This window comes from Eleutherodactylus coqui, chromosome 4 (genome assembly GCF_035609145.1).
Source record: "Eleutherodactylus coqui strain aEleCoq1 chromosome 4, aEleCoq1.hap1, whole genome shotgun sequence".
Classification (NCBI taxonomy): Eukaryota; Metazoa; Chordata; class Amphibia; order Anura; family Eleutherodactylidae; genus Eleutherodactylus; species Eleutherodactylus coqui.
The window spans coordinates 51,642,069-51,664,786 of record NC_089840.1 but is presented as its reverse complement, the minus strand read 5'-3'; the positions used below and the strand labels follow the sequence as shown (position 1 = coordinate 51,664,786).

Here is a 22,718-nt window from a genome sequence, read left to right as displayed (position 1 = left end):
ACATGAGAGCGCAGCCCCTCACACCCCAACGCTCCATCTCAGTACGACAAGGAATAGTGACCACCTGCTTGACAATCACAGCATGTCATATTACCATATATCACTATCTATACACACACAGGACAGTACATAGTCGTTGACCTGAGGGCCTGCGCAGAATGGTGATGTGAGCACAAGTATATCACAATAACATCACAACATCAAATCAAGTGCAGCTCTGGAGTATAATGCAGAATGTATCTCTGGATCAGTACAGGATAAGTAATGTATGTACACAGTGACTCCACCAGCAGAATAGTGAGTGCAGCTCTGGAGTATAATATAGGATGTAAGTCAGGATCAGTACAGGATAAGTAATGTAATGTATGTACACAGTGACTCCACCAGCAGAATAGTGAGTGCAGCTCTGGAGTATAATACAAGATGTAAGTCAGGATCAGTACAGGATAAGTAATGTAATGTATGTACACAGTGTGTCCACCGGCAGAGTAGTGAGTGCAGCTCTGGAGTATAATACAGGATGTAACTCTGGATCCGTACAGGATAAGTAATGTATGTACATAGTGACTCCACCAGCAGAATAGTGAGTGCAGCTCTGGAGTATAATACAGGATGTAACTCAGCACCAGTACAGGATAAGTAATGTAATGCATGTACACAGTGACTCCACCAGCAGAATAGTGAGTGCAGCTCTGGAGTATAATACAGGATGTAACTCAGGATCAGTACACGATAAGTAATGTATGTACACAGTGACTCCACCAGCAGAACAGTGAGTGCAGCTCTGGAGTATAATACAGGATGTAACTCAGGACCAGTACAGGATAAGTAATGTATGTAATCCCTGATTCCACCAGCAGAATAGTGAATGTAGCTCTGGTATATGATACACGCTATAACTCAGGATCAGTAATAAGTAATGTAGAGTATATACACAGTGACTGACAGCAGTAGAACAAGGCTGCATTGTATTTAAAGTATCTGATATCCAGTTGGAATCTAAATCAAGCAATTTAGCACTTTTCTTTATTTTTAGCTTTCTAGACTTGGATTAACAATTTTCTGAATTACATGGTATGTTAGTGCCCTCCAGTGGTCAAATGGTGTAAAATCATTCTGGAGAACACTGTACAACTTTTAGGACCAAAGGCCACATCTGCAGTCCCATACTAGCTGGCCAACTAGAATAGTTGGGAAGTTGGGAAGTAGGGAAGCAGAAGAGCACTTTAAAGGCACAGTCACATCTACTTTTATTGCTCCAATGCATCTAAACTCTAACAAATGAAGTTTTTTACAGACTTTGCAGTCAACTAAAAATCTTGTTTCATTTTATGCCTGCAGTTGCTATTCAGACTTGTATGTCTCCATAGCAACAGACTACAAACAAACCCTGTCACCCAACCTGGAAGTGTCAGAGCAAGACTCCTCGTTAGTGTCTGTCGCATGGTCAGCATGCTGGAGACACAGAGGAGCAGCTCAGCCACCGACCTCGGCACCAGCTCCTCTGTGTCTCCAGCGTTTAGTCCGCGCTGCAGACAGACAAGGAGACGGGCTGTCATGTAGCCGGGTTAGGTGACTGAGCGAGGTGACTTGAAGCTTGGCTGCTAGCAACACTGGGTGGGCAGAGGGACGGCGATATATTAATGTGGTGAGGGGGCCCTGTAGACCCCCCTGGCTTTGGGACCGAGTCGCAATTGTGACCCCTGCAACCCCTATAGCTATGCCACTGGGGAGGAGATTTTTAATTAAGACTATTTGCAAATTTCCTTCAAATTTCATGTTAGATGCATTGGCAGAATAAAAAGAAATGGTTATGAGGGTAGACAGCTATAGGTGATAGATGGACCTATAAGCAGCACCCGAGACATGTCTACAATTCTATATGGTCTGTGGTGTCATATACTTTCTATTATATCATATATACTTGCACCAATGTAATAGGATGGATCATTATCTCAGCTTGAACTATGTTCTCCTCCTCCTGTACCCGCAGTAATGGAAGTGGCCTCTGGAGAGTATGGGGATCAGAACCCCCGACTTGTGAGAGCCGTTCAGGAGATGTGTGGGAATGAGCAGAAGAGGGACCATTGTGGGGACACTGAGCCCAACCCATTCCTGTGGCATAAACCATCCGATGAGGTAAGCAGGGATGATATGGATTATTAATAGCATGCTAGTCCAAGTCGTCACCTGATTGGGAACTGTACCTGCATAAATGCACCTTAAGGGCTCAGTCGGACGAGCGATTTTTTTTTTGCATACCTATGTGCGCAAAAAAAATGTGCTTCTCACGTGTTGAAAATGCGCGTGACCGCAGCTCTATGCCTATTGCTTTCAATAGGGCCAGTGCTACTGCCTCTCCATTGAAAGCGATGGGATGCAGGCAACCCCCACAGTGATTTTCGGGGAAGGGCTTAAAATATAAGCCCTTCCATGAAAAATCATCCCTAGCTGTTGTAAAAAAAAATAAAATATATATATATATATATATATATATATATATATATATATATATACATCACCTCTCCACTGTTGTCGGGGCTCCAGCATGTTTTCTCACTGATCCCCAGCACTGCTCTGAAGCACTTTCTCCTGGTCGGGAATTTAAAAATCTCTGCCTCCTGAAAGTGCTTGGTCTGATTAGCTGAGTGCTCAGTCAATAAGAGGCAGCGATCAGCCATTCATTGAATGACAGCTGAGCGCTGCCTGTGATTGGTGACAGTGCTCAGCCAATCAGAGGCAGCCCTCAGCCATTCATTGAATTCAGAGAAAGCAAGAAGACACGCTGGAGCCCCGACAGTGGCAAGAGGTGATGAATAATTTTTTTTAACATTTTTTCCAGCAGTTAGGGATTATTTTCATGGAAGGGCTTATATTTCAAACCCTTCCCCGAAAATCACTCCAGTGGTTGCCTGCAGCCTTTTGTTTTCAATGGGGTGGCTGTAGCAATGGAAGAACATCACAATCCTCTGCCACAGCTGTGACAGCTGGGCAGGGGATTCTTTCATCCCTGCGGAGAGTCCCATCATCACTGAACACTGTGACGGTGCTGTCACAGTGTTCAGTGATGAGGGGACTTCCCGTGGAGAAGCTTTGCGCACAGCACGGACCTTGCCGCTGCACGCAAGTCCTATCTTTTGCAGGTGCAAAGATTTTGCGCCTGTAAAAAATGGACATGTGAACACTTCATAGGGAACCAATGGTTCTAATAGACAAGCTTTTTTTTGCGCACATAGGCACATGCAAAAAAATGCTCTTCTGACCGCCCTAAATGTCCTTTTCCATGAATAGATTTGATAACACAGAGGAGCGCCAATCAATTAGACCGCCGCTCATCTGCTTGACCTTTACACAGGCTGAATCAGACTCTATTAGGGGGTGGATGATTGTTCATACGATCATTCGCCCCATAGAGTATCATCGTTGTCACCCAACCTACAAGCATTTGCTCATTCGTAGGGTGATCAGCGGCAAATTCAAGTGGGCCGATTATCGGGAAATCGAATGCTTGGGCGAACGTTTGTTCCTTATAACCAGATCATGTAAAAAGCCTTTACAGGAGATTTGGCAAAACATGGCAGAAATGGAAACCTTGCTCTCTACGATGAGGTCGGGAGTGCTGAAACAACCGAGAACGGCTGGGCTACATTGTTTCCATTATTCCTATAGAATTCAATAGGAGTTATGGAAACAGCCTCACAAAGTGGAATACAGTATTTCTATAACTCGGAAGCTATGGAAACAGTATAGTTCGCTGACTCTTATTACCTATTCTGTAAATGTAAAATAAATGTCTGAGCTAGGAATCCGCCTTTAAGTCAAGCTGGTTTTCAGCCTATGTATTTAAAGGAAAGTATTTCCATTCACTGACAGCAAGCAGAGTTCTTTTAAAAAAAATGAGAATAATTTTTACCCAACGTATATTAGAAAGTTGCAGACATTGTCCTTATGATGAATGATAATATTCTTTAACCTGTATACTTTGGATGCCTGATTAAATGCTCTCGTTGCAGGACTCCTCGCCCACAGAAGGTTGCCACAGCTTCTCTGCCAGCTGCCTTACCCAGTTCTGCATCCTGTTTAAGAGGACGTGTCTCAGCATAATGAGGGACTCTGTAAGTCATAATATCTGCAGGTTATAATGATATACTATAAACTCTAGAGCACCTGGGTGACAATCCCTGCTCAGGACCAGGCGTACCTTTAGGTGAAGTAGGAAATGCCGGGCTTAGAAAATTTGCCCCATTGTCTTGTTGGGAGGTGAACCTTCTGCCCGGTCTGAGGTCCCTTGTGCTTTGGATCAGGTTTTCAGTAAGAATATCTTTATACTTTGCTCCATTCAGCTTTCCACCAACCCTGACTGGTTTCCTGTCCCAACTGCTGAAAAAACCCATAGTTTGATGCTGCCACCGCCATACGTCACTGTAGAGATGATGTTGGGTAGGTGATCAGCAGAGCCTGGTTTCCTCCAGGCATAACACTTAGACTTCAGGCCAAAAAGTTCAATCTTGGTTTCATCAGACCAGAGAATCTTGTTTCTCACAGTCTGAGGTCCTTTAGGTGCCTTTTGGCAATCTCCGGGTGGACTTTCATGTGTCTTCTACTGAGGAGACATTTCCTTCTACCCACATTGACATGAAGCCCAGATTGGTGGAGCCTGCAGAGATGATTGCCCTTCTGGAAGTTTCTCCCATCCGCACATAGGATCTTTCTAGCTCAGCCAGAGCGACTATTGGGTTCTTGGTCACCTCTCTTACCAAGGCTCTTCTTCCCTGATTACTTAGTTTGGAGGGTCAGCAGCTCTAGGAAGAGTCCTGGTTGTTCCTACCTTCTTCCATTCAAGAATTATGGAGGCCGCTGTGGTATTGGGAGGTTTCAGTGCAGCAGATATTTAGTAGCCTTCTCCAGATCTGTCCCTCCACACAATCCTGTGTCTGAGCTCTACGGGCAGTTCTCTCCTCCTCATGGCTTGGTTTTGGCTCTGATATGCATTGTGAGCTGGAAGACCTTCTAAAGACAGGGTTTTTTTTAATTATGTCCAATCAACTGAATTGACCCCAGGTGACTCCAATCAAGGTGTAGAGACATCTCAGAGATGATGAAGAGAAATGGGAGGCCCCCAGAGCTCAATGTCAAGTATCATACCAAAGGGGCTGAGTACTTATGTCAATGCAAAATGTTAGTTTTTCATAAAAAAAAAAATTACAAAGATTCCTAAAACTGTTCTCACTTTCTCATTATGGGGTATTGAGTGTAGAATGATGGAGAAAACATCAATTTTTTATTTGCACAAGGCCACAACATAATAACATGTAAGACAAGTGAACCAAAATGAAAAAGAGTGAAGGCTTTTCCAAATGCAGAGCATATACTTTGTTATACTGCAGCGCCCGATGGGGCAGAATGTGACACTAATTTGGAGATAGGACCCTTCTGTTTTGCTGTGCTCCCTGAACTGTATATAACATTACTTTTGCCCGGAAGGTTCCTTTAAAGGGTATCTGACACCATCTTTTTGCGTCCCTCTCTGAGTGCAGCATAAGATAGTGACAGGCACACTGATTACAGTGATATGTCTGCTGTATGTATATCTGCAGAAGTTTGGAAGAAACTCACATTTTATTAATAGCAGCTAAACATGAAGAACTACAGGAAGTAGTCCTCGATATTCATGAGCTTTGGTTAACCATGCCCATCCCTATGCACAATAATAAGGAAAAAAACTGTCAATGAGTGGCTGGAAGGCGGGGTGAACAAGGCTATTCATACTCAGAGCTCATGAATATCGAGGACTACTTCCTCTAGTCCTCTAAGTATGGCTGCTGTTAAATGGCAGGTTTCTCCCAAAGTACTGCACATATACATACCTCAGACATATCGCTGTAATCAGCGTGCCTCACACTAGAAGAGAGAATCAAAAAAAATCGGTGGCAAATTCCCTTTAAGCCGCCCTCCCTGTTAACCTTAAAATAAATTGTATATTTTGGAAACCTATTGTCTTGACTTGTACAAATAAAACACGTCTACTTCAGTTTCCATGGCAACAGGAGCGATTTTCTCTGATTTGCGTGCAGAGAACATGAAAAGTAGGGTTGTTAAAATCATTTGAAAGGCGACAATCAATTGGAAATTGACCTTTACACCAGGAAAATATGTGGGAGAATGAAGCAGAATTATAGAAGGAGCTCGGCATGTGTGTAATTTATAGGGGCGCTACGGAAATACTGAAGCTTGGGAAGACAAAGTTCAATCAGCTCAGAGATGCCATTTAGATTACTGACTGGGATAATGTCCTCAGAAATAAGAGTGCAGACAATAAATTGGGAATAGCATCCTAAATACTGTGAGAGGTTCATACCTTACAGGAGGTCAGGGGCGCATGACGAGAACAGTGTACAAGTCACTGGTAGGACCACACATGGGATATTGTGGACAGTTTTGGGCACCGATACTCAAGAAGGAAATATCAGAGCTTGAGCGGGTACAAAGGGGGCTACTAAAGAAATAACTGCAATGGCTGCACTACAATACTCAGAGAGGTTATCAAAATTGGGGTTATTTAGTTTAGAAAAAAGACGGCTGAGGGGCGACCTAATAACTATGTATAAATACATCAGGGGACGATACAGAGATCTCTCCCATCATCTATTTACACACAGAACTGTGACTGTTACAAGGGGTTGTCCTCTGCGTCTAGAGGAATGACGTTTTCTACACCATCATAGAAAGGGGTTCTTTACAGTAAGAGCAGTGAGACTGTGGAACTCTCTGCCTGAGGACATGCTGATGGCGAATTGAATAAAAGAGTTCAAGAAGAGCCTGGACGCCCCTCTAGAGGGATACAATATTATAATCATTAATGACTTCAGAAGGGTTGTTGATCCGATTATTCTGATTGCTGGATTGGAGTCGGGAAGGATTTTCTTCCCCTTAAATGGGAAAAATTGGCTTCTACCTAGTTGTTTTTGTTTATTTTTACTTCCTCTGAATCAACATTGGGTATAATAGGATGATGTGGATGGACATATGTATTTTTTCGGCCTAGCATAATATGTTACCTAACTATATATCCAGGCCCATGAAGCTAGAGGACCGGGGTGACTCCTAGGAAACATGCGGGAGCCCGGGAACCCCTGCTCATTGATATTGAGGGAGAGAAATAAGAATAATACAGCTTCCATGCTGCCTGAGAATTAGTATGACTACTGAGTATTGCATACAGTTCACACATAATAATATAATACACGCCTGCATAATGGTGCCCGCATGCAAGTGCCATACAGTGACCATAGTGCATACAAAACTGGGCATACAGTGACCCTATAACCTAATCCATATTGTACAGTGCTTATATAATAGTGCCCATAAACAGTAATAGTTTCATACACTGAACACATGCATGTGCCATTCAGTACCTAGATAACGTTGCCATACAGCGCCCACATACTTTCTCCATATAGTGTCTACAAAACCGTGCCATGCTGTGCTCACTAAATTATATCATACAGTGTGTATATGATACTAGCTAAATACAGTGATAGTGCAGTGAACTGAACACATACAGGTGCCATATAATACTCCTATATAGCGCCTACATAACAATGACACAGTGAACAGATAGTGGAAGCACCATATAGAACCCACAGGAAACAACAGGAGTCGAGCAACTAAAGGTGTGCAGCCTTGCCACGCCGCACCCTCATTGATGTCGGTGGGCCTTGCAGATTGCCACAACCACTGGTGGATTAAGGCTACCAAAGGCCCAGGGCTATAGGGAAATTTCTTGTAGTTCAAAGATATACAGTATTAACCCCTTCCTCTAGTTTCTTCCTGTTCAGGTTTCTCTCTGGATGCCGTTTTCGGTGATCCAGACAGAAACCCAGAGATGGAGGAAGGAACATGATGTGAAGAGGTCCTAAGAGAAAACACCTGAAGGCTTCTTTCCACATCAGGGCTTATTGACACGGAGGATTTTAATGTAGCTTGAAACTGAACTGGGAGCCATTAGAGTAAATGTGCAATTTTTTTCAAAAACTGATGGTCCGTGTAAAAAGATAGCAGCAAGTCCTGTTCTGGTGCAATTCTTGGAGTATATCGTCCTGTCACATCAATGAAAGTGTTAAAAAAAGCTGAATGTACTTGTATGGCGTGCCAGTGCGTTCCATTTTTTTTCACGAACCCATTGACTTAAATGGAGGTTTCAACTTAAATGACATCAATTGGGCCACCTTCCATTTTTTTTTTACGTGCGTGTGAGTTAGGCCATGAAGAAAACTTTGTAAATACTTTGCATTAGTTGTCGCGCACTGAGTTGAGTTACGTAATTTCTTCTGCTCTATTCACATCCAAAGCTGCGTTCATAATTCCTGTTCCCAAAGCGCATTGTATCACAATGTTGTGTTCTTGCGTTCACATTGGAGCTCATGACTGCTCTCCTCTCCTCAGGTGCTGACTCATTTACGTATCACGTCCCACATTGGAATCGGGATCCTCATAGGATTACTGTATCTTGGGATCGGTAACGAGGCTAAGAAGGTCCTAAGTAACTCCGGCTTCTTGTTCTTCTCCATGCTCTTCTTAATGTTTGCAGCTCTTATGCCGACCGTCCTCACTTGTGAGTATCAGCCGCGCGTCGTACGATGTGTATTATGTAAAGAACTAGAAAAGATGGGAAATACTTGCTTATTAAGTTGCATGTCATTGCGAGAAGGTGCCAGGATGGCGAGGGAATGATTGCGGCAGAGGAGGAGTGTGCAGAAGTTTGGGAGGCAGTGACCTGTCCGCACATGTGATACTAGGCAGCATCAATGATGTAAGGCTACATTCAAACGAGCATGAATGTCGCGTGAGTTCTGTACATTGCGAGACGCACAAAACGTGCACAAATATGAAATCCATTGTTTTGAATGGAGTCACAGCGATGCAGAATTCTATTTTTTCACATCCCTCGGAACTCATCACCCATTGATTTCGATTTTCTCTCTCTCTCTCTCTCCTAGGAGGAGAAAGGAGATAAGTAGGAGGTCACAGACTGAGGACTTATTCACATGAGCGTATATCGGTCGCCATTTTCCCGGCAGGCCGATATACACTGCCATCTCAGCTGTCTTACCCCTCCGGCCGGCTTACCTCCTCTCTCCTCCCCTCCAGCTGTTTGCAATGGGAGGGGATGGAACAGGGGTAGAGCTAATCTCACGCCCCTCCCCGCCTTTTGTCCGTAGCCAGCAATGGATGGGGACGGAGCTTAGCTCTGCCCCCATCCCACCCCCTCCCATTACAAACAGCCGGAGGGAAGGAGAGAGAAGGGGAAGACAGCTAAGATGGTAGCATATATCAGCCAGCTGTGAAAACGGCGGCCAACATATGCTCGTGTGAATAAGCCCTGAAGAATAGGATAGTGGATAGAGCAGGGTCCTCCAGCAGCACAGAGTATTCCAGGGGGTGAGTGCACGGATCCCGCAATGATCTATCCATAATGTGTGGAGCGGGACACACATACGTGGGAGGTCACAGACTGACAATTACTTAGGAGGAGCAGCGCAGAGTATTTCAGGGGAGGCCTCAGAGTTACATAGTGGAAGGAACGAGGTCTTCCAGCGGCACGACGTGCTGAAATAATAGTATTTTGTCCTCTTTTTCTGTGCAGTTCCACTTGAGATGGGAGTATTTCTAAGAGAACATCTCAACTACTGGTACAGTCTGAAGGCGTACTACTTAGCCAAAACAATGGCCGACGTCCCCTTCCAGGTAAGATGGGGATACTTTTAGCTTTTTCTGCCCATAACATTTTACATCTGACACTATGCAGAGAATATACTAGAAAACAACTTAAATATCAACTCCACAGTGCTCCTGTATATCCTGTGCTGGTTATAGCGTGGCCACATTATTCTCAACGAATCATCTTCCATCTGTTCTTTGGTTACTTCTGTTCCTGGGAAGGTCAGATGAGTTTTCACCCAGCTTTTCCAGGCTCCTGAATCACAAATCTGCCTAGTTATGGGATACTAGGGATGGATTACTGCCTAAGGCCGTGGCCTATGTGCGCAAAAAAATTATGTCTATTGGAACCATTGGTTTCCTATAAAGTGTTCACATATCTGTTTTTTAGAGACGTAAAGTACTCGCACCTGCAAAAAAAAGAACACGCGTGCCTGTAATGCGCACCGGTAAGGCCCGTGCTGCGTGTAAAGACATCGTGTGATGTCCGTTAATCCCCGTGGGGAGTCCCCTCATCCCTGAACACTGTGAAAGTACTGTCACAGTTTTGAGTGATGAGGGGACTCCCCACCCGGACGAAAGAATTCCCTGCCACAGCTGTCACAGAGGACATCAATGCTATCCTATTGCTTTCAATGGGGCCGGCACTGCTGCTGCCCCATTGAAAGCAATGGGATGAAGGCAACCCCTGCAGCAATGATTTTCGGGGTCGGGGTGAAAGGGAGCTTGAAATATAAGCCCTACCCAAAAAAATCATCTGTCGATGTAGGAAAAAAAACTTAACTCACCTAGAAGCACTGCCTGGCTCTTCTCCCCATCCCCGGTAGTCTGTATTCTAGTGGCTAGAGGTTGAAAAATCCCCGCCTCCAGAAAACGCTGCCTCTAATTGGCTGAGCGCTGTGACCAATCAGAGACAGCGCTCAGCCGTTGAATGGCAGCTGAGCGCTCAGCCTTATTGAAAGCAATGGAACAGCTGTGACAGGGGATTCTTTCGTGCCTGCGGGGAGTTCCATCATCACTGAACACTTCTACAAGCACTACTGCTCCAATGAACGGGCATCTAAAACTTTGCCGTTTAGGGACTGCACACATTATTTTAGGCACATGTGAAAAAAAGTACTGAGCTTCAGTCACGTGTAATTTGCACATTCGTGGAGAATTTTTTTTTTTTTGCGCACATAGGCGCGCAAAAAAAACACTCGTCTGACAGACCCCTTACTGGGTACATTGGACTCTAGGACAGAGGACCCTTGTAGGAATTGCAGCCATATTGTTTGTCACCCGGCTTTCCCAAAAATCTAAAAAAATTTCATAACAAAACTTTGAAAATGAATTTTTATTTTCATCTTCTTTTTAGTCCTCTTACATGTAGTGACTGCATGAACTTGTGCTTGTTTTCAGATTATGTTCCCCATGGCATACTGCAGTATCGTGTATTGGATGACATCACAGCCGTCAGACGCCCTGAGATTTGTCTTGTTCTCAGCTCTTGGAACGATGACATCACTAGTAGCTCAGTCATTAGGGCTTCTGATTGGGGCAGCATCAACCTCCTTACAGGTACACAACACACTCCATCTATCTGTCTTGCCTGTCTCCTTTCTATCTATCTATCTATCTATCTATCTATCTATCTATCTATCTATCTATCTATCTATCTATCTATCTATCTATCTATCTATCTATCTATCTATCTATCTATCTATCTATCTATCTATCTATCTATCTATCTATCTATCTATCTATCTATCTATCTACCATAGCAGAGCTGAGTTTGTTATTTAACCTTTTGGGCTGTCTTACATCTGCACTGCTATACATGGTGTAGTCAAAAACACTGATCCAGCGCTTTATCTCAATACTGTCCTATATTGAATTTTTAATAGCATACTTGAATAGGAAGACAGGGATGTGCTACATGATGATATGGTGAATGGGCCTCTGGGGGTCCTGGAATACTTTGAGTACTCTTTCCTTACTTCAGTCATAGCAGCGGTCCCATGGGACTTGAAGAGACGTGGAAAGTGGATTTCTGCTTCTCACATGCTACTCTTTGCAACCTTTGCAATTAGGTTTAACTCTTTATCGCATACAGGGGCCACAACACAAAATTGAGATCCGTGTTCCAGGGCCCCCAGGGGTCTGTGCACCATACCATGGTGTAGCACATCCATGACTTCCTATTCAATTATGCTATTGTTATTTTAATATAGGACACCAGTATTGAGATATAGTGCTGGATCGGACTTTTTGACTACACCATGTATAGCACCACAATGTGAAGAATTTGTCACTGCATTATGTACTTGTGTATCACATAACATCCTTACTGAAAAAATGAGCAAATATTGGATCAACAAGATGGATTCACAACTGGCTGAGTGATCATACTCAGTGTGGGCATAAGGGGCTGCACATTCAACTGGAAGAATGTGTCAAGTGGGGAACCACAAGGCTCTGTCCTAGGCCCAGTGTTGTCCAACAGTTTTATAAATGATCTGGAGGAGGGAATTGGTGGAAACTGATCAAATTTGCTGATGTCACAAAGCTAGGAGGGATAGCTAACACTAGAGATGAGAGAGAGGATTCAAAAAGATCTAGAAAGACTTGAACAGTGAGCGGCAACTAACAGAATGGTATTTAACAAGGAGAAATGAAAAATCCTACATCTGAGCAAGAAAAATAGAAAAAAAGCACATACAGTTAGTCCCCGACTTGCGAACAGGTTCCGTTCCAGGAACCTGTTCGCAAGTCCGTTTTGTTCGCAAGTCGAACAAATGGTTATATGGAGGGGATCGCGGGTGGATCCCACTCCATACAACGTCGGGTGCCGGCTGTTCTTACAGCGGGCACCCGGCGGCAGCAGTTCCGACGAGCCGTGGCGCTTGTCGGAACTGTTAACACTTTAAATACCGCTCTGACAGCGGTATTTAAAGTATTAACAGTTCTGCCGAGCGGCGCGATGGAACTACTGCCGCCGGGTGCCCGCTGTAAGAAACAGCCTGCACCTGACGTTCAGGGGGCCCGTACAGCGTCCCACGATGAGATCGCGGGACGCTGTGTGGTTGCTAGGCAGCCGGGGACCTCCTGAAAGGCCCCCGACTGCCCAGCAACCGCGATCTGACCGGACAGGCTTCTATCAGGCTTGATAGAAGCTTGTCCGGTCCCTGCACAGCATGATGTAATGCCATAGCATTACATCATACTGTGCTGTACAGATAGTTCGTATCTAGCGAAATTCGTAAGTCGAATGTTCGCAAGTCGGGGACTATCTGTACAGAGTGGGAAGAATTGAGCAAAGCAGCAGCAAATCTGAAAAACACTTGGATATACTAAAAGATCACAGACTGAACATGAGTTAGCAGTGTGATGCAGCAGCAAAAAAGGCAAACACAATTCTGGGATGTATTGAGAGAAGCATAGAGCCTAGCTCATGTGAGGTCATTATCCCCCTCTACTCTTCCTTAGTCAGACCTCATCTGGAATACTGTGTCCAGTTCTGGGCAATGCAATTTAAAAGCGACATCGGCAAACTGAAGCAAGTTCAGAGAAAAGCTACCAGGATGGTGAGCGGTCTGCAAATCATGTTCTGCGAGGAACGCTTAAGGGATCTGGGAATGTTTAGCTTGCAAAAAAGAAGGCTGAGAGGAGACTTAATAGCTGTCTACAAATATCTGAAGGGCTGCCACAGTGCAGATGGATCAGCCCTATTCTCATTTGCACAAGGGAAGACTAGAAGCAATGGGATGAAACTGAAAGGAAGGAGACACAAATTAGATATTAGAAGAGGCTTTCTGACAATGAGGGTGATCAATGAGTGGAACAGGTTGCCACGGGAGGTGGTGAGTTCTCTTTCAATGGAAGTCTTCAAACAAAGGCTGGACAAGTATCTGTCTGGGATGATTTATTGATCCTGCACTGATGACCCTGGAGGTCCCTTCCAACTCTACCATTCTATGATTCAATCTACAGAGTATGTTCAGACTAACAAGTTATGCCAATTGATGCAGTTTTAGGCCAACCCCGTGAACTGGCTAAAGATTCAGGAGTGAAAATGCCTCAAAAATGCTGTTGAGAGCCATTTCATTAAACAGACAAATTTACTAAAGGTTTCATCACAGGCCTGCTTAGAGCCAGTTGGTCTTTGCAATGTGGCAGAAACTCAATGAATGCCATAACCATGGGTCAAATTTGGAGATGGTGGTCAGCAGAAATGTCCATTACCATAGTAGGACTGGAGCACAAAACAAATGTCCAGATCAACACATCTGGCGTCAAGCAGTAAAGACTCCACAATCCACAGCTGGTGACATTCTGCAAAGTGTTTGGACAGATTTGGAAGCTCCAACATCAAAGATGACAGTTTGGCGTAGATTGTCTGAGAAGGTTTACAGTCAAGCTGTCCATCGCAATGATTGCCCCTTACACCGTCGTTGGGAATGCTTGCAGTGGCGTTACTCCAGAGCTCCTGTACCCGGCATGACAGATGGCACAGTGCGGTGTCCACCGATGAACAGAGATATGTCTCGGCATTGATGTTCACCTAGCAAGGGTCTGGATCTCTCTCCAATGGAGAATCTGTGGGACACAATTGGGCATCGAGCAAATGCTCTCCTATTACCCATTAATGAAGATGGACTGTAGACTATGATCAGTGCCACATGGTCAGCAATACCCCGGGGCAATCTTCGAGCACTCATTAAATTGATGCCATGTCCTAGACTGTATTGTCCAGCATGGTGGCCCAACCACTTACCCATCACCCCATTGTTGGGCCGCAGGAGATGTGGAATTGAAATTAAAATCAGTTGTTCCAAGCTGTCTGTTGAATTTTGTCTCATTTTGAGCATTTGTGACATTTTCCGTGTGAGGAGGTCTTGTATTAAAATCTTGTTAAAATCAAACACTTAGGCCTCATGTCCACGGGGAAAATCAGATCCGCTGCGGATTTGTAACGCGGATTTGGGCTGCGGATGCACTGTAATTGTCTTTTATTTTTCATGCGGGAGATCAATTGAGCTATGTGCTCTATGAGCTCCCGCACGCGTGATCCGCACTAAAATGGAGCATGTCCATTTTTTTTCATGCTCCAGAAATTTTTTAATTACCATCCGCGGGTATTTATCTACCCGCGGGTGGTCAATGCATTCCTATGGGGTGCAGATCCGCATGCGGGAAAATCGCTGCGGATTTTAATTCTTATTTTCCCAGTGGACATGAGGCCTAAAGAAGCCGCTTGCAGCCACTAATGATCCTCTTCCTTCTGCAGGTGGCGACATTTGTGGGTCCGGTGACGGCAATCCCTGTTCTGCTCTTCTCTGGCTTCTTTGTCAGCTTTGATACAATTCCTGGCTACCTTCAGTGGATGTCCTACATGTCCTATGTCAGGTATTGTGGCATTAATTCATTTATATCTTTATTCATATGGCGCCAACATATTCCACAGCGTTGTACACATAATATATCCCTCCACCCAAGTCTTCAGCAGAGCTAACAGTGTAATATCACATGAACACGCTAGGGCAGCAGGACATGTACTCCAATTAGGCCTGTGTCACACAAACGCATTTGCGCTGCAATACGCAGTGAATGGGACCCATTAACCCTTTCCAATCCACTGTCTGACCTCTTCAGACATTCTGATTGAAGGCTGTACAGCTTCTGATGTCGGAAGACGTCCGGCAGGGTATTCTTACTGTAGATTACTGGCCGCTCCCACCCACTGCTCCCGGCCCGGCCCGTTTCCTTCCCCTGCAGAAAGGGACACTGTATATCGGCGGGTGTGAAAACCTGGCCGATATACGGATGTGTGAACAAGCCCTCTGGATCACTCATACAGTATAATGCAATACCATTATTTTGCATTACACCACTTCTAACAGGCAATCAGCCATGACAGCTCTGGGGGCATTCAGAAGGCCCCAGGCTGCCATAACAGGCGGGTCGATTGAGATCCCTGGAATTACCGCTTGAGAATCACAGAGGCAGCACTTGTCCAACTATTCGAATTAGAGCCCTTCACAGTAACAGACAAACTAAAATTTAACTTTTATTTAGAAATATCCTAAAATAAGGACCTGGGCTAAAACAAACGAGACATACAAGGAGACAGAGAACATACTAGTCAGAGTGGGTGAAGTAATGAGATTACCCAACTTGGACTTAGATTCAATTGAGACCAGCTATTACTGACGCAACTCACACAATCGCTCCTGATGAACTACTACTGATGTTAGTAGGGAAACGCGTTGAGCACTAATCTCTCCAACGAGTAAAAGTTTATTTCTTTCTCGAGTGGAACGAGTTTCGACATCTTTGAGCTGAAAACCACTCTATTGAGGCAATGATACTGTCTCCCTAATTGATATGAGTTTCTGAGTCGTGAATAGTCTCAATACACTCTAATAACTACCTTCTATCTTGAGCGTGACTATCATTATCGAGAAATTGTAGTCCGTTGCTAGATGCAAGATAGCATATGATATTCCTCTTACATCATTTTGAGTGCTGATAGATTTATACTGGGTACCTTTATCTATCCGCAATATCATAGATATATTCCAGCTATCTCGTGCATCATTAGCGACCTTTCTGGTCTCAATTGAATCTAAGTCCAAGTTGGGTAATCTCATTACTTCACCCACTCTGACTAGTATGTTCTCTGTCTCCTTGTATGTCTTGTTTGTTTTAGCCCAGGTCCTTATTTTAGGATATTTCTAAATAAAAGTTAAATTTTAGTTTGTCTGTTACTGTGATGGAATTACCGCTTGGGGCATTTAAATATCACTGTCAGAACTGACAGTGGCATTTCAAGGGTTAACATCAGAATTAAGGCTGATCGCAGCTGTTGTGGGTGGGTGTCAGCTGTCAAAGAGAGCTAGCACCCTCCATACAAACCCCGAACCCCCATGGCGTAACTGTACATCCTGTGGGATTAAGGGGTTAAAATCAATGATCGCTGCACCTGCAGTTTCAAGCACCAGCCACTGTGTGTAGCAGCGCTGACAGCGGGCGCCTGATCAGCCGATGGCCCATAGGCCTGACTGACAGGCCCCAGTCAATCGATTTTAATGCTGGATTGAAAATAGCTTCAACCTGCCAGTTATTCTGCATTAAAATCCACATTTTGCCTATTTTTGGTGCAGATTTCTGCGGTGGCAGATTCCGGCACCCGTTAAAGAGCCCTAAGAGCGAATGAAGGAGGCCAATTAACCTATTAGTATATTCTCTGATCCACAAACATATAGAGAACATCCAAACTCCAACGTACTACTGAACAAGTATGAATCCAGTGTCCCAGTGCTTACTACTCAGAACTAACTTAGTGACCTTCTCCCATTGTGACCACTGGGTGGCAGCGTTTTACTACAGCACCTTCAAACGGTTGTGTGCCAGCACGCTGCCCGCGGCGGTGGCTTATGCCAGCTAAGAAGCTGTCACCTGGTTAATCCATGTGGAATTAGTACGAATATTAATGACATTCGGAGATACACATGACAATTCCCATTGAGGCAATGTTTGCTCAGATTGTATTAACATTTGCTCTTCAGGTAGCCCTGTTATTCTAGGATGGCAGCCATTACCTTACCGGGAGTGACAGTCTGCGCTCTCTACTATTAGCAGCTTTTAGACATTTTTCTTGAGTTCAGTTATGTTAATGTAAAGAAATTTGTTGCTAACTGGAAACCATCAGCAAGAAGAGTAGAAAATGCTGACGGATCTGAATGGTTTTTCATCTAATTAAAGATTGTGTAAATATCCAGAACAGGACGTCTCATTAATACATGAACGTATTCCCTGTTGTACGAAGACCAAAGTAGTCTGATCATACATAATATGACTACTTCCTGTTGATCAAATTTTCAGTCCCGATGATCTGCCCATGCATAAGGCCCTTAAAGGGGTTGTTCATTTATAAACTATTGATGGCCTCTCTGCACTAGTAATAGTATATTAGTGGGGGTCTGTTGTCCACGATCCCCACCGATCAGCTGTTCCATGGGTCAGGGTGCTTGTGTATTGATTTGATTTCTGCAGGAAGCAGACAGCTCTGTTCTCACTGCAGTGGCCATGCATGGTATTACACATACCAAGTTTGCATTGAAGTGAATGAGACCTTTGCATGTAATACCAAGTTTGGCCATTATAGTAAGCACAGAGCTGTCTGCTTCCTGTAGAAAACAGTTCAGTGTAGAAATGAATTGGTCCAGAGAAAAGCTGATCAGTAGGGAACCTGGTTAGCATACCCCCCACTGATCTATTTGTGGGATATCCTGCAGATAAGCCATTAAGCCCATTAAGGTTAGTTTCATGCCATGTTTTCAAATGTATCCATATTTATTTATTTATTTGTTTTCACACTTGTAGTAGATATAGTATTCTTTGTTGGATACCATATCTATGTGGTAGGCTCAGGTCTGGTATCCTATCTATGTGGTAATTTTGTTCTGCTCTCCTATCTAAGTAGTAAGCTTAGCGTTGGTACCCCATCTATATAGTAAATCCAGTTCTGTTATTGTATCTATGTAGTAAGCTCAGCTATGGTGTCTTATCTATGCAGCAAACTTGGTTCTGGTATTGTAGCTATAGTAAGTTTGATTCTGGTACATGTATCTATGTAGTAAGCTTGGTCCTGGTTCTGTATCCATATAATAAGCTTGGTTCTGGTTCCATATTTATATAGTAAGTTTTTCTGGCACCATATTTATACAGTAGCCCAATTGATGAAGATTAAAGGTGAACCATAAACAATTAAATTATTGATCATCTGGACTAGAGATAAGTGAGTATACTCGCTAAGGCACATTACTCGAGCGAGTAGTGCCTTAGCCGAGTATCTCCCCGCTCGTCTCTAAAGATTCGGGGCGGGGCCGGTGGGGGAGAGCGGGGAGGAACGGAGAGGAGATCTCGCTCCCCGCCGCAACTCACCTGTCACCTGCGCCGGCCCCCGAATCTTTAGAGTGGAGCGGGGAGATACTCGGCTAAGGCACTACTCGCTCAAGTAATGTGCCTTAGCGAGTATACTTGCTCATCTCTAATCTGGACAATTAGTGTTCCTATCACCCTAATTATTACGATAATTGGCTAGTATAAATAGGCACTTAATGGAGCATATTCAGTCTGAGTTCCTACAGTATTATGAGCTATAAATATGGCCCTGAGCATTGCCCTTAAGGCACTCTACTAATTGGATCTTCTCAAGAAGAATCAGTACTTTTCGAGATACTACTTGTATCCAATGTTAATCATGGGAAGATTATCACTTTAACTGCTCCACCTCAAAACCGTAGACAATAACATAGATATCTGTTCTTCACTTGTTAGTCTCCCTAGACTTACATGATATATTTTCTTAACAGGTACGGCTTCGAGGGAGTAATTTTATCTATCTACGGCCTCGACAGAGAAGACCTACACTGCGACAAAGATGAAACCTGTCATTTTCAGAAGTCAGAAGCCATATTAAAGGAATTAGACGTGGAAAATGCCAAGCTTTACTTGGACTTTATCATCCTTGGAGTTTTCTTCGTCACTCTGCGCCTCATAGCCTATTTTGTATTACGATATAAAATCCGGGCTGAGAGGTAAAGGCCGAGCTAAGAAGGAAGGTTAGTTAGATACATGGAAGAAGATCATTATTGTACTGCTCTACCACATCTTGGGAGATACTACCAAACCCAACTTTGATGGACTTTGTTGGGTGATCTTCCCAAATACAGTGGAGATATTTTTTTCCCTTGGGCCATTGGTTTATTATAAACTTTCTAGATTTAACTAGGAAGAAACAGAAGGGAAACCTAGAAGGTCAGGAGTTGACTACTCAGTGTAACATTGAGGAAAAGGAAGGACAGATGTCTTCATCCTATAGACCTTGGTCTAGTATTGACATAGAATGTCCTTGCAGCTAATGACTGTGTCATGGGAGGGGTATTTTTTTACTTGGAACATCCAAGGTTTTCTTTCCCTTTTTTTTTGGATTCCTTAAGACTTTCAGCGTCTTGGATGTGGTAAATCTCAACGGCCTCCCAAAAACTACAACTGACTTTGACAATCCCACTCTTCACAACTCAAGGCAATCTGACACCATGGAGGAACCCTTTAAATAAGGGCATCCATAAGGTACTGAAATAGGCTTGACCTGGTGGGTACAGTTGCACCTATTAAATGATTCTCCCAAGTGGCAATTAGGGGGTTGAAATGAAATATGCCTTATATGCCAATGTGCTGCCAACTGGTTTCTCCTAACATCCTTAGAGTCATACAAAGCAGTTCCTGCTCCTCAGGGGTGGGGAATTGTTGATCTGTAGGCTCTCTTGGTGTTGCTTTAGGAAGGCTCACTGATGGTTGGAGAACCACATTGACATGTAGAGTCATGTTTCAGTTTGATACCCTATTGGAGGCATCTTATTGGACAAAACTGCACCTACCAAGGTTTTAAAATCTAAAGGGGACACATTCCCTTTAAGATTTAGCACTGTTTTACTAAAGAAGTATTCTTGAAGAACAAATGTATATCTAAACATGACTTTAAATATATGACCATACCAATGATTTGGTTAAGGTCCGAATGTACACTAGTCAGGAGTTGGGTTCGAGGGAGTAATTTAATTGTAAGGTATTAACAAAAACACTCACAAATACATTTACCAAAAACATTGATATCCAGGTCATCTAGGAGGGGCATTTTGAGTACGTTATTTCAAGACCCATCTGTCTATGTAAAAAGAACAGTACCATTGTTGGGGACTTGTGGTTCGTGGCTGCTGTTGGGTTAACTTTCAAGAATAATGGGACCCTATTTCACCTTGCAGTGGGAGTCCGTCCTAAGTGTATGCGCATGATGATGTCACTAGTTCTGCTTCTTTGCACTATATATTATCGACCATGGAAAGGGAATTAGGGTATATTCACACAAAAACGAATTTCACGTATGTGTTCTGTCTAATAGTGAGAAGGACAGAACTCACACGTGAGAAGAACCAAGATCACAGCATGTCCTATTTTTTGGGCAATTCTTGTTCAAGAATCGCCCATTATTTCCTATGGGAGTGTGAACAAATTGCATCGCACTCACATATTATGCAATTTGCATGCAAGTGTGATGCCTTTTTTTTTTTTTTTTTTTTACCATTTTGACTTTTAAAGGCATGTTCGATTTTTTTTTTTTTGTTTTATGGGCGTGAAAAATGAATGTCATGTTTTTTCCCGCTGAAATGCAGCACAATCGCAGAAAAATTATATAGGTCAGATTTTCACTGGCCTGCATGGCACTCTCCTGTGTGAATACACCCTTAAGGGACATTTCTTGTGTTTTCAGAAACGTTTACACTTTGACTTACCTAAGAAGAAAAAAGGAACAAAAATCAGGGCGAAATAAGACACCTTCATCTTCCCCACCACAATATGTCTAACCATGTCCTTATCTAGGGTGACAGTTGATAATCAACGTAAATCCAGATTATAACCAAGTAAGGGGTTAATCTGAATATGTTCTTCGCCTATATTTTGACAAAAATCTGATTAATACAGCAGCAGGCGATAAGAGAACATCATGGCGTGAGCAGTACCGTGCTCTATGAGCCTTCTCTGACTCAACTTGGAAAAAGCTGGTTGCTAGGAAAGGACTACCTAGTAACCCCTTGTATAAGGTTGCTAGGCAGTCTATCCATAGCAGCCATTTTTTTATTTAGGCTTTCTCTTTTTGCTGTTATACAACGGTGCCATCTGCTGGCTAAAGCCAGTGTGTGTGTACCAGAAAGGCTCTGACAGTGGAGTGGCTGGCAATGAACGGTAAGAATACCCTGTCGGACGTCTTCTGACATTGGAGCTGTACAAGCGTCAATCAGAATGTAGGAAGACAGTGGATTGGGAAGGGTTATTAATCAGATTTTTTTCGAATAATTATGGCTGGAGAACCTCCTAAAAACGTACCTGGGGCAGATGTTCTGTATAATGGGACAATACCTTTAATTCTGAATGTAGAGTTGCACCCAAAAACACCTCCATAAGTTCTTTGTGAAGCCCCCTAAACTGGTCACGCTGTTGACCCACCCAAGCATGCTGGTATTTTTTGCTTTTGCTCTCTGGTTTTCTCCACTGTTCGCACAAACTACCTCAACGATTTGCACAAGGACGTTGACCTTTTTAGTTAAAGTACTCGCTGAAAGTCGCAACGCAGATGCTTTCCGCGGCTCAATGTATGTAGAGCTCTACCCGCATGTTTATAAAGCACCACTATCACCATCAAGATCCTTTGGGGCTCACGTGTCCATCAGGGAATGCTGAGCTTGTAACGAGCCCCTTATTGCGCCATTTTTGCTCCATTAATATTGCTGTTCCAATTTTAATCAAAGGGAGCGGTCAACATATGTTACAGCGTTTGCATCGATTTGTGGCAGTAAAATGGTATACATGAATAGTACATGTATCATCTCCATGACACTATGATACACGATCCCTATATTGTGACTATGGAGGGCGTTAATGGCGGCGGTCACTTAGATGCCACAGCGGCATACGAAAATCTCTTGGTAGAGTTTTTTTTTGTAATGTTGTTTTTTAGTGTTATTTAACTTGATTACAACAAGAACCTAGAATGAACTAGAAGAGACTTTTCCTTCCCATTTGTCACTTGACCAAAAGATTTCTGGTGATCCTGTTGTGTGTATATTTGGGATCGGCAGAGAAGGTGTTAACATTTTGTATAGATGAATAAATTTGTACTTAAAACCTGCTCTCCATCATGACATTGTTTTCATTTCATCTCATCAATACATTTTCATTGTAATCGAGGTTATCAACTTTGGTGACAAGTGGGTGGGGCTTAGAATAAGGGGCGTGGGCGATCCAACAGAGTTATTATCATTTGTGGCTGGCTTAAATTAGAGAATGACTCTATATCAGCTCATAGTTGGCATAGATTTCCTTTTTGGGGCACAGAGTACTCGAAGATGCACCCAATTTCTGTTGGAGTGTGCCTCTTAGTAAATTTGGAGCAT

General features: G+C 43.5%; 1 protein-coding gene across 1 annotated transcript in view; it reads left to right on the top strand.

The window, feature by feature from the left end:
- ABCG1 (ATP binding cassette subfamily G member 1) overlaps window positions 1-22,453 on the top strand; it is an 81,735-nt gene extending 59,282 nt beyond the window's left edge. The window contains exons 9-15 of the mRNA XM_066599408.1: window positions 1,994-2,139; window positions 4,014-4,115; window positions 8,446-8,614; window positions 9,647-9,747; window positions 11,122-11,280; window positions 14,990-15,108; window positions 19,080-22,453. Coding sequence (XP_066455505.1) covers window positions 1,994-2,139; window positions 4,014-4,115; window positions 8,446-8,614; window positions 9,647-9,747; window positions 11,122-11,280; window positions 14,990-15,108; window positions 19,080-19,308 — 1,025 coding nt within the window. The 3' untranslated portion in view covers window positions 19,309-22,453. The remainder of the gene's footprint in view (window positions 1-1,993; window positions 2,140-4,013; window positions 4,116-8,445; window positions 8,615-9,646; window positions 9,748-11,121; window positions 11,281-14,989; window positions 15,109-19,079) is intronic.
- Window positions 22,454-22,718: the final 265 nt, after the last annotated feature.